The sequence below is a fragment of the Arachis ipaensis genome, chromosome B09, assembly GCF_000816755.2.
Source record: "Arachis ipaensis cultivar K30076 chromosome B09, Araip1.1, whole genome shotgun sequence".
Classification (NCBI taxonomy): Eukaryota; Viridiplantae; Streptophyta; class Magnoliopsida; order Fabales; family Fabaceae; genus Arachis; species Arachis ipaensis.
The window spans coordinates 20,344,045-20,356,856 of NC_029793.2; the positions used below are offsets into that span (position 1 = coordinate 20,344,045).

Below are 12,812 nucleotides of genomic sequence, written 5' to 3' on the forward strand. Positions count from 1 at the left end.
TCAGTTATTTTATTATCAAAAAAATCATGTAATGAGTTCATTTTTTTTGTACTGGGCCAAAGAAAAATGTACCAATTGTAAACTTGGGCTAAAACTATAAAAGAAACATATGAAATATCTAGTATTAAAAATCCAAAACTCCAATACGAAACATTCCCATAAAACTATAAAAGAAACATATGAAATATCTAGTATAAAAAATCTAAAACTCCAATAAATGAAACATTCTGATAAAACTATAAAAGAAACATTCGAAAGTCATGCAAGCAGTCTTTTAACGTGATGATCATAGTGAAATGGTTATGTGAATAATAATTGATTATTTTAATTTAAGAAATGATCCAAATTCAATTGGTTTGATTATTGATACCGTTGAAATGATTCATGAAGAGTGTTTTTTGTTTTTATTTTATAATTTACATTACTAGGAAAAAAAAATCTGAAAAACAAAATTCAAAGAAAGACATGTATTTCAAAATTATTGAGCAAGCACAAAAATTTTATAACTAATTGATTGAGATCCCATATGAAAATTTGGCTGATGTTTGATATCAAAATATTGTTCCTATAGTGGGATTATAATTTTGTTAAAAAAGAGTCTAGGAAGCAAACTACATCATTAACAAACTCAAGCTAATCTTTTGAATTTTTAATTTTAAAATTCGAATTGAAGGAAAATAGTATCCTTTGAGGACATGTTACGCTGCAAGAGTCGCCAGTGCATCTACTAATATTTCTGAAAGTACTTTAAAGATTTAATGATTTTATTTCTACAAATATTCAGAAAATTAGTTAGTTCACCAAAAATATTTTCTTATAATCATCTTGTTTCTACTGAAATAAAGAAAATTCACCCGTAAAACCACTGATAATAATCCGAGCATAATCTATCATGTTTCTCTCTTTAATTTTGAAAAATGAAAATTTATATACACGGTTCCATGATTATCCCAGGAATAATGCACCTAACAGGACTTAATGGAAGGTAGAAAAATGAATTTACCTATTGACATCTACATTTACCTCCCACATAGACGCTCCATTTTAGGTAAAAAACTAAAAATTATAGAAATTGCTACCAAAGTGCCCTTTCAAAAAAATCAGCTTCTCTCAGCTGTTGTCACTTCTATATTATATATTATTCTTTAGGATGATATCTTACCCTTTATTTTTTTTTTTCTGTACAGCAAAGTCAAGAACCCACATCCTTCGGATGGGGATGATGGAGGTCATGACTAATGACATCAATGGTCTCAAACAAAAAGCATCTCTCCATAATTTACCCATCGTTCAAAGCTTTCAGAATATTTGCCTTGTTTATGGAGCTCTTCCACACTCTGCCTCCCCTGAAACACGTTAAAAACATAATTTAATTCCCATTTTCAGTGTCAACTTTATGCACATGAATCAGGTTCTCACATCGTTAGAAGAATTTTACTTTGATATTAATAACAAAATACTTCATAGGTTACAGTCCAAGAAAAAAAAAAAACCGAGAGGTCAAACTTGGGTTGGTGGTTAAAATGGGGTGAAACTTTTTATAGATGAGCTTGGTTGGTGTATATTTTACACATAAAAACCTGTCAATGAAATTTTTTTTCTCTATTATCATCCCCAGCAAACCCTTGATGTTATAAACCATGGCTAGATTATGAGAAGCGAGTTTAACACAGATGGTGGATGAAGATCAAATAAAGCTAGCAAAAAAGATGAATATACAACAAAACAAAGACCTTGAACTTTCTTAGTCCAGCACAAACTGTGATAATAAATGTGCACTATCTAGTTAATGTTCGAACTACAATTTTAGGAAAAACTCATTGGTGAGTATTAATAACTAGGGAATGAAATGCTATGAAAATTATTTCTTCTTCTTTTAATCGACAACAACTCGTTAATATAAATATTTCATAAATTAAAGGAAATTATGATATTGTGTGATAAATCTCGACATAACAATGCATGCTAACCTTCATGCTGGATCCAGAGTCACTAGCAGATGTATTTATCTCAGTTCTTAGCTCATTAACAATATTCTCTGATGAGATGCTGGTTGACCTGTAGTCATAATAAAAAAAAATGTAGTTGGTCAATCATCACAATCAAACAAATTATTATTCGAAGATAGGGTCAAATTTAATGACGATCCACTATAACCGCGTCAATTGACACTAGACATGGAAAGTCCAAACCAATCCCCAAATTCAGTTATAGAAAAATAAATAAATAAATCAATATCCTCCTGAGAATTCCTCCAGCATAAAGCTGAAAGATAATAAACTAGAATTCAGTAACTTTCTCATGACAAATAAATTTGTTTCATTAAAATGCTAATAGCAGGAGATGAGTGAAGTTTTCTATATATACCACTGGCTGGAAACCTTAACGTTTGCTAATAAATGTCTTCCCTCCCTCTTTATTTTCTCTTCCAAAGTCAAAATATTCCTCCCCATAATTGCATGAGATCTGAGTATTGCATAAACAAAAAGCTGACAGGACTTTAGTTCCTCACTGGTTATTTATTTTATTTTCAATTCATAGATGAACCTCCCAAAGGAATTGAAATTTAGTTATGCTATGACAAAAGTATCTCCTCGTTCTCAGAACCCCTCTATGATCGATCAAGATTTGATGACCACATTTTGAATCGTTAAGTGAAAGAAAAGTGGCAAGAATATGACATATGTATATCAGCAAGCACTGATCAAAGTTTTAGAACTACCTTTCAAGTAATTCCTCTTCACAAGAGTTTCCAGAAGATGAAAGCCAGTCCAAATCTACGAAGTTGGAGCAGTCTCCGTGTTCATCATAACAAATGTGATCAGTGTCGCAATACTGGTCCTTGACCATTCCCCCATATATAAGCCTGTATAATATTGATAAACACAACAGTTAGAAGATTTTGATGTCTTGCATAAATCACAATAGGATCAATCAATGACTGCATTAGACAACCTTATCAATATTATATGGGAAATCCTGAAAAGCTTCTCAATAATTTTCAGTTTTTCACCAAACAATCAAGAAGGAAGATAATTGTTTAAATGCAATTTGAACTAAAGAAGTTACAAATGGAAACTTCTATTAGAATTTAGAAACTCAAATATTTGGCAAACAGACAGCTATTCAGTATAAACCCCCAGTGTCTAAACATGGCTATGAGATTTTTTGCATTATGAAAAAGGTCAATTATGATACCTGCAATGACATATAGCACTTCCACAGGTAAAGATGTCTGGGGTGGACTCTGAATGCCGATGCTTGTCAGGTATGTTAGACGACTGCTGACAATTTGTGACATTCAAGTCCCTAATTGTGCTGTCCTTAATGTTACCATCGGAAAGTGATCGTCTAATAGTTGGCCTACCATAATAAAAGAATAGCATTATAGACCCCCTGCCAAGGCAAGGTTTAATATATTTTTATTTAATAAATCCGTGAGGGACAGATAAAGTGTATTCTCATGTACTTGGGTAACTTCTTTGGAATGAAATATTTACAAGGTCATGTGAAATCCTTCACCTCTAATGGGATGAAAAAAATACAGATGAAACACACTTCTCCTTCAGATGCTTCCCTAATCATGATAACACCAAAAAAAATCGTGTAACTAAACAACCCATTATATACCTGACATTTTCATCTTCCGGGAATGCACCACGCTTTCCAACAGTGAGATGTTGATCTGAATCTAACTCCCACAATGCCGGTTTTCCCTGGTGTGGCTGAAAATGCCCCAAAAATCTGACAAGAAAAACAGTATCAAATACAACATAAGTTAATTCATCCCAATGAAAATAGCATGCATATCGATATAACAATCAATTTGGTCCTGTAGTTTTCGCCTGCTAATCAATTTGATCGCAAAGTTTGAAAACTTATCAATTTGTTTCCAAGTTTTATAACTGAGAATCAAGTTAGCGGGATTGACCATCAAGTTCCGTGTGGCATATTGACGTGGTATACTAACGATTATAAAACTCATGAATCAAATTGATTAGCAGGTGAAAACTTAAGGACCAAATTGATTGTTTTCTCCATAAATATATAAATAACTAATGTTACACCAAATTTATTAAGGAAATGGTTATGTAAATATACTTTTAAAAAATGGGCTCTAATTTGACTCACATGTTGATTGCTTTTTGTTTATCACCATCGGCATATGTGTTGTTGTAATAGCGCTGCAGAGTTCGAAGAAATTCTTGGGATTGTGTTGCCGCCTTCCATTGACCTCTTCTCTCAGAAAATATCTGTACAGAAAGATCAAGAGAAAATAGGAAGAGTAAGAGGCAAGTTCATTACATAAGGTGCAGATCGCTACAACTGTCATGCATTGCATCAAGCGCTAGGAACAATCCTAGAGTCAAGCTAATGAGGTCATTTTCCACCTAACCCCCTCCTACACAATTCGAGACAGTGCGAATACGAATAGGTCGTTTAGATGTAGTGGAAACCTTGCAGAAATACCAATAATTAAGATCTCCACTTCTTGAATCAGAGAAATGCTAAGAAGAAAGGCCATACATTGAGAAGACAGGATGTACTATGCACAACATTAGTGGCTACTTAAGAGTGAAGCACCAAATACCATGCACCACTATGCATTGCATCGACTAAAAGGTGGCCCCAACCAAATGCTACAAGGCCCACAACAATCAAATGACAATTAAACAGGACCCATGACCATCACCAACTCTACTCGAAAGTTATTATTATTATTAGGGGTCTTATTGCCAATAACTCATTTTCCTAAGATATGAAATAAGATTTTGACACTGAATACTTGCATTTTCAAATTTATTATGGTAAAAAAAGGGTTAGGGATATATGTTTTTATATCTTGATGAAAAAGATGCATGAGAAATTCTACTAATTGTGAGAGCAATAACTACATCCATAAACTACCAAGACATGCAACAAATAAAACCCTACATCAGAAGCTTGTGAATGAAATACATGCCCTAGTAAGATAAGGCATGCTTTCATCAGAACATGGACCCTGCCTAGGAACATAATAAAAGCAACATGCTTTCAACAATAGGTTAACATATGTCATTTTAAATTTATGTAAAAAGTAAGATGTAGATGTTAGATAGAGAAGTCATTCATGAACCTTCACCTAAAAACTTAAGCCTTTGGAAAGTTGGTCTTTATGAACAGATGGTCGTGACTCATGAATTTGGTTGTCCTCACCCCTATATAAAAGTTAGATTTCAGCACAAGGAAGGTGATCCTGTGCATTGTCCATGCTTCAGGGCCATTTGGCTCTTGCATGAAGCAGAATGTTAGATTTAAGAATCATTCGCAGGTCTTCACTTAACAGCTTAAGCTTTTCGAATAGTTGATCCTTGACAGTAGATCCTGTCATCATGCACACGACTTTTGATCCCATACTGGACTTCATAATTCATGAAGCCCAAAGGTTGGAAAGGTTACCTTATTATGCGCTGCAGAGCCCCCATATTGAAAAGCTAATGTGTCACCCATGGACTCATAGACTGCCATTAATTCCTTCGCCAAAGAGTTATCAAGATCAATATATGGGGATTCACTGAATTCTAAAACTTGCAGCTGGCGTCCAAGTGCAGTTAGTCCATAAGCATATTGAGCAACATTAGTACGATCCAAGCAGTCTATGCAATTCGTTCTTAAGACCCCAGCTTGAAGCATCTCGGGTCTGACACTGTACTCTTTGTTCTCATCACCACTATAGTAACAATTATTAACTTCTGCTTCCCTATCAACATCCTTGTCCATGCTAGCTTGTTTTGTCAGAGAGTTACCAATGGAATTCTTATTCCTGCATTATATTAAATAAAATCACCAATAAAATTATTAACTAGTACTTCAAACAAAAAGCAATTATTAACTGCTGCAGAGACAAGCAGAAAAATTCCTGGTTATTGCTTAATATAAAAATCATCTAATAAATCATCAAAATATATAAAAAGTAATTCAATGGGAAAATACATCAGCAAACAGCATTCAAAGTGCTGTTATAGAACATACCCTGTGAAGGAATATTGGAACAGTCCCTCTGGTGTCAAGTTTGGTGTCAGGGAACAGTAGAAGACGCCAGTCAGCTTCAACGCATATGCAGCCACTTTCCCCAGTTGGGTCAACACATTAGTAGCTTTGCTGCTGAAGTAATTGATCCAATAAAGTCAAAATAACACCCAAGAATAAAAAACTGAAACGGTTGGAGGGAAGAGCAAGTTACCGTCTCGAGTGTCGATGCAAATCCCAATGGAGGAACCTCAGTCGATTTTCCCCTTTCATATTTTTGTTGATAGACCTAACAGCATTAGCAAACTCGGCTCGCAGAATAGTTTCTCGTGGCTTCTTCTCATGTGTCTTGAACAAAAAAAAAATGAAAATCAGAAAACATTCTAGTTTAGAGGTTAGACACAACCGAGAAATTCAATATTCCTAACTGTTCATTAGAAATGGGAAGCTGCCTACCTTAATCAAGTTCAATATGATAATTGGATTTCCATATCTCTTAACAAGATTTTCAAAATGAAGCCTTGTGGCTTCAAAGGTGTTGTCCTTCTTTGATACTAGAAAAAGAAAAAAGAAGCAAAAAAGCTCTCAGAAAAAATTACACAACAAGCAAGCCATAACAAGCAGAGAATAGTTGCTTCCATATCATACATATAATGTCAGGTTTTATGTTCAATGGAGAGGCTTCCTGAGACCAGAACAGAGGGATTGAACCCCGGATCTGCACCACAGAACTTATTTTCATCGGGCTTCCATCACGAGCATCTGCAAAGACTATCTGCTCTGTCTCAACATCATTAGCTACTCTTCCCTTTTCATTCACTCCTCGTTTCAGATATCTGCATCACAAGATACAGCAAGCAAGGAATATGTCAAGAAATAAGTAAGATAAAAATGCCAAAATTTGCAGGAAAATGCCAAGTTTCTGGGTGATAAATCACCCGTTTACATGAATTTCATGGATTGAAGTACTTGGCAGAAACCAGTAAAAAACCTCAATTAGAAAAATTAAAATGAAAACAAAAGCAGATGTATATCTTCAAGGACTGCAAGTGTAAGGAATTGAAACAGAATGTAGCTTTATCATGTGACAAACTCATATAAAGGATTGGAAAAGTACAAACCTTGTCCCAGCATAGTGCCGCGAGCGCCTAGCAATGATAGTCAAGTGAAAATCCCTGCCAGAAATAGAAAGTTTGACCTACACAGCATGCCATAAATGAACAACTGTCAACAAGAAAATGCATAACCTTTTATAAGGAATAGATATTTCTAGCATTTCTTTCTAGCACTTATAGGAGAGGCTTGATGACACCAATACAGCGATAAAAAATACTGCCTACATTAAATTAGCATTTTGTGTGAATACTACTAATCCATGGTTTCATGATTGCAGCATTAACTCTATCACATAAAATGCTAGCAATAGCATATACAAAGTTACATATGGTAAAAACTAGACATTTCAAATGAAATTAATATTGCTGATAAAGTACAACGAAATTAATATATAGAAGATAAAAACTAAACATATCCATTAGCCAAAAGGGGAGTCTGTTATGTACCTGTTTAAAAAAGCCATAAACTAAGGCAACTGTCCAGGAAGCATTCTGGAGATTATTCCTGACTCCACGAGTCAAAAACTCATTCCAAACAAACAGTGTTTCGTAAAGTGACTGTCCTGTTGTATTATGATCGGTTAAGTTCCTTTGAAGACTAAACATGACATTGTATGAGTAGCTGAAAAAGAAGTCCTTCGTAAGATCCACACTGCACAGAAGCTTCTTGTATCTAAGTCACAAGAGAAGAAAAGTAAAGCCCATTAATAAGATGGATTATTATATGACTAAATAAAAATGAAAACAAATAGTTATAAAATAAAATTGTTAAGCAATTAACTATAACCAACAGTATTGAAAAAAGATACAAAAGGAAACGAAAGCCATCTCCTGAGTGAAACCCTGGCAATACCTTGTCTCACTCAAAAAGTTACATTTACATCATAACAGCAATGAAGATTGCCCCTGTACATTTGCAGGAAATGAACTGACAATAAATGTATAACATGAAACGGATGATGGAGGTATACACTAAACGTACTACACAACTTGGAAATCTTGAAGAAGTATTATCATTTCTACTTCAAAAGAGACAATTAGAGAGTACCACAGAAAGATGATAGGGTTGACCTGAGGAAGCCCACATTGTGCATACACACTGAAGAGAGACAATCAACATATATGGTACAATAAAAAAATAAAACAAAAACAAAAACTAAGGAACAGAAAAAGGAAACCAAACTGTAGAATTCAACAAAGCTAAAATATGATGTTCTAACAGAATGTTTTCACTACACAACATAATGAACACAAATGAAAACCCACAATTTATAACATAACTCTCAACTATGTACAAACCACAGGGTATAGTTCTCAATGCTACACTCAGATGTCTCTTTATATGTGCTATAGACGTATTACAATTACATGCAAAATTGACTAAAGACCTGTTTTCATCCTTAGAATATGCCATTTTGGATCGCACAGTAGGATGTGGGATTGGAACCATTTCGCTCTTTGCGATACCATATATAGTGTGCCCACATATTGTGCCAATTTTCCTTCGCTTTGTTATGAGAAGCATGTAGTATGGCTCAAGAAACTTGACAAATCCTGGATAAAAAAAATATAATAAGATGACGGAACCCTTAATTACTATAGCCAGTATTTTGGGAAACAAGACCATAATAACAATTTTGTTCATATGAAGAAGATGATAGAAGATTCAATTACCAATGATTCCATAACAAGTTGTAACAAACTTCAGTCCCCCTATTGACTTGTTTCCTTCGTGTATGCGCCTTAGAAGGTCACAACACTCAATTTCTGAGTACACTGTCAAATCTTCAGTGATGTTTAGTTCCGTTGGATAGTTCTGCATGTAAAAAAGAATAATAATAAGAACACTGCAACATTGCACTATACATGTATAATGTGCATAGAGTCATAGACAAATTAAGAAGGATGATATTCTTAACAGGTAAAAGTACATCACAGCTATTAATGTATTAAAGAAATGGAAAGATGTAGCTTTGCTATAAATATCACTCCATATTAACGCAAAACTTTAGATTACAAGTGGTTTTTCTAATGTGAATGAATAGCGTTAAAAGTAACAGTAAAAAAGTTGAAACAAACTTTAGATTACAACAATAATTGTTGCAGTCCACCAACTTTTCTAAGAATTTAAACATATAAGTACAAAAATTATACCAGATGATTTTGTAAAGTAGCTACAATTGCTTGTCTTGCAAGAAACAAACCAACAACTTATCATTATGTTAGCTGATGAGAGAAAGAATGCTTGATATCTATCTAGAACACTATGAATTCTGTCCCTAAGCATAGAATACATGAGGAAAAAACAAACATAAAAAGTGAGAGAGATAGATGAAGGTGACAAATGCTGAAGATTAAGGTAAAGTCAAATTTAAGGATGTGACTATCAATTTTTGCCTTTTAGGTTTCACTTTCTAAAGAAGGAATGATGTGTGGGTTTAATTCAACTGTTTTGGGCCTTCTTTTGGATTTTGCCCCAACTTCATCAAAATTTCCAGATAATATTCGCATGACTACTCAATTTTTTTCCTGAAAAGGACAAGTAGTGGCAATCCTTCTAATAACAAAGGTCAGCAATATCAAATTCCAAAATTAGCAAAAATTACTATTTTGATTAGCAAGAAAACATTACTATATATGACCAGATTCATGCAATTGATGAAAGAACAGAGAGAAAGAACCCTAGTTTCCCTTTTAAGAAGAGCATAGTAAAAAAGTCAAGTATTGGCATAAACACAATCACTAGATATCACAGGCAGCTTTCACTGCTAAGCCAATCGAATTTAGTGCTAATAAAATCAAAGTGACAATTATGTTAATATATTTAATCATCCATCACACAAAATTGAAAAGGACATATTCAGCGAAAATGAACACGAAGCTAGCGAACAAGGTCAAATAGAATACACGAATTCACAAGCCATAAGCTATTTGCTACAGAATCATATGACAATCATATAGCATCAATGACATACATCATGAAAATCATAAATGAAAAAACAAATCACAATTATGGAAACCAATCAGAAGCATAAAAATCCAGATCAATGTCATCTTGTGAAAATTCTCAGATTTCACATACACAACAACTCATGAATCACACCTTAATAAACAGGAAACATCAAAATCCCAATTCAAAAAACACAAAAACAAAACTGCTCATAGAGAAAGAAAATACAAACCCATTTGATTATGAAAACATGAATTTGAAGAGAGAGAGAGAGAGAGAGAGAGAGAGAGAGAGAGATTACAGCATCTTTAAGAAACAAACAGAGAGAAACACGGTTATAGAAAAGAAAAGAAAAAGAAAAACAACGCCATAGGCAGATCATGGTCAAAAGACGAAGTAAGAAAAATGCATATATGAATTGAAATATTGAAAGGTTATAGAGAATCATCATATACCGAGCGAGTTTCATAGAGCCTGAACTTCTGCATGTAGCTGCACTTCAACTCAACTGCATCGTCAACAACAACAACACGGTTTTGAATCTTCTCCTTTTCTTCCTCCATCACAATTCAGATCCAGAGCTTCAACCTAAGCTCCTTGTTTTTTTTTTTTCTCTTAAATTACTCTCCGAAGAGAGATCAACACAAACAAAATACAAAAATAAAATTAAAAACACAACAAAAGAGCTTCTGTTTAATCAAATTAAACAGAAGCTCTTTAACAAAAGCGCAGCCAAAAGAGAAAACGAAAGGAAATTACAAAGCTCAAAATTTTACATCAATGGGAGAATAACATGAAGTTCTGTTTAGATACACAATGAGACAGAGAAGAAAAGAAAACAAAATAAAAAAGGGGAAAGGGAAGCAGGGAAAGAAATAGAAAAGCTGATGAATCAAGAAGGTGTTTGGTTTTGGGGAATGGAGAAGCGGAAAGAGAATCAGAAGCAGCTTTTTGGGTTGCAGAGGGCGCAGAGAAGAAAAGAAAGTGAAAAATGAATGAATGAATGAGATTGTCAGCGAAGAAAACAGAAGAAAAGGTCACAGCTTTGCCACAACAATGCATCCACACGATGTGAAAGAGAAAAATAGAAATTTCAAATAATAATAATATTAATTTATCGTCACACACCTGAAAAAATTTTAATTTTCATAAAATAGATTTTAGTTTTTTGTTTTTGTCAAAATAAATTCTCAAATATTAGTCTTATTTGATAAAATGACCTAACATCTATAGTAATATATTAATAATTTAGCCATTTTATCAAACGAAGATGAGAATTTATTTTGTCAAATAAGACTAATAATATTTTTACTAATAATAACCTTAACATGTATTTTAAAGATATATAATATAATAATTTAATATCGTTCCCCTAATATTTGTAAGAAATAAATATGAAATTAAAAGGACAGCACAATTTGGGCTCCCTTTAAGATGGGTACCCACATTCTCTCTCTGTATGTGGTAGCAGTTTTTTGTCAGCATGCCGTAATAGTATCTTAATTTCCATATTAGCAATCAGTTACCAAATTACCATGCTTGATTTCGCTCATGTCACGTGAATTACCACGTTTCAATGTGTTCTAAAATTTGAATCCCCTGGTATTGGGGTTCCGTAGTCGTGTAATAATAATTGTTATTTTGTGTACCATCTCACACTTCATTAATTTTATTCCCCTCGAAGAACGTGATCTTTCATCTCGATTCTAAATCACTATTTTATTTACAATCATATTTGAAAGATAATAAAAAAATAATTTACATAATCTAAAATTATTTTATTTGATGATTATTAATTATTACTAAAATACCTATGTAATTTTAAAGAGTAATTCTTGGCATACAAGCGATTAAGGCTTGTAAGTCTTACAAGTTCAATTAAAACTAACGCTCAAAACACGCTTCGAACCATTCTAATTTCCTCTTCGTCTTCTCCTTCTTCTTTTCTTTCGTTTCTTGCCTTCTCTTTCTCCTTCTTCTTCTTCTTGCTGCACGTTCTTCTTCCTCTTACTCTTCTTCTTCTCCTTTTCTTTCGTTTCTGCACGTTCTTCTTCATCGTCTTCCTCTTCTTCTTCATTTACGTTCTTTTTCTTTGTTTTATCTTTTTTTTTTCGATTTTTCATGGTGAAATCGTTTTTGAAAAAGAAGAAGCAGTAGAAGATGAGGAGGAGAAAGAGAAAGAGTTCTGAATTATGCATAAGATGTATTTTAACAAATTTTGGGTGTATTTCTTTAAATCCTTTGGGTGTATTTTCTGTAATCCTTTGGGTGTATTTCTATAATCGTTTGGGTAAATTCCTGTAACCGTTTGGGTGTATTTCTGTAATCATTTTGGGTGTATTTCTGTAATCGTTTGGGTGTATTTCTGAAGTTCCATTATTTTCAAAAGGATTACAGAAATACACCCAAAAGATTACGAAAAATACACCCAAAGTATTTAAGAAATACACCCAAAATTCGTTGCATAATTCAGACTCTTTCTCTTTTTCCTCATCTTCTGCTGCTTCTTCGTCTTCAAAACGATTTCAAAGCTTGATTTCAGAAACTATGAAAATCGAAAAAAAAAAACGAAGAGGAAGAGGAAGAGGAAGAGAAGAAGAAGAAGAGGAAGAGGAAGAGGAAGAAGAAGAAGAAGAACCGTTCTGAGTGAAAAATAGGAAACGTTGAATAACGCATTAAAAGGCCTAGTAACTTGTAAGACTTGTAAGTCAAAAAGACTTGTATGTGTAGCACTCCTC

The 12,812-nt window shown here is 33.5% G+C and overlaps 1 protein-coding gene and 1 long non-coding RNA gene across 3 annotated transcripts; both read right to left on the minus strand.

Annotated features, from left to right (window-relative positions):
• Nucleotides 873–8,961, minus strand: LOC107615163 (phosphoinositide phosphatase SAC2). Of its 2 annotated transcripts, none has more exons than XM_021112299.1 (16): nucleotides 8,799–8,961; nucleotides 8,513–8,678; nucleotides 7,572–7,797; nucleotides 7,131–7,207; nucleotides 6,658–6,845; nucleotides 6,466–6,563; nucleotides 6,224–6,357; nucleotides 6,013–6,141; nucleotides 5,440–5,803; nucleotides 4,132–4,253; nucleotides 3,631–3,744; nucleotides 3,199–3,363; nucleotides 2,723–2,866; nucleotides 2,368–2,466; nucleotides 1,971–2,058; nucleotides 873–1,346 (listed from the first exon to the last, which is right to left on the minus strand). In XM_021112299.1, the coding sequence occupies exons 1-16, from the start codon at nucleotides 8,944–8,946 to the stop codon at nucleotides 1,254–1,256; spliced, it is 2,355 nt and encodes a 784-aa protein (XP_020967958.1). In that variant the 5' UTR covers nucleotides 8,947–8,961; the 3' UTR covers nucleotides 873–1,253. The 2 variants fall into 2 exon arrangements, with proteins under 2 accessions (XP_020967958.1, XP_020967957.1); XM_021112298.1 differs by having other exon boundaries at nucleotides 6,013–6,144.
• On the minus strand, nucleotides 8,971–11,153 carry LOC110267133. The gene is made up of 2 exons (XR_002354482.1): nucleotides 10,530–11,153; nucleotides 8,971–9,681 (listed from the first exon to the last, which is right to left on the minus strand). It is a non-coding gene; the product is annotated as an uncharacterized LOC110267133 (long non-coding RNA).

Coding starts and splice junctions, on each gene's coding strand:
- LOC107615163 (XM_021112298.1), bottom strand. CDS start 8,946: ATGCAGAACTATCCAACGGAACTAAACATCACTGAAGATTTGACAGTG. Junction 8,679..8,798: donor AACTTGTTATGGAATCATTG/GTAATTGAATCT, acceptor TTTTTTATCCAG/GATTTGTCAAGTTTCTTGAG. Junction 3,745..4,131: donor AAACAAAAAGCAATCAACAT/GTGAGTCAAATT, acceptor TTTTCTTGTCAG/ATTTTTGGGGCATTTTCAGC.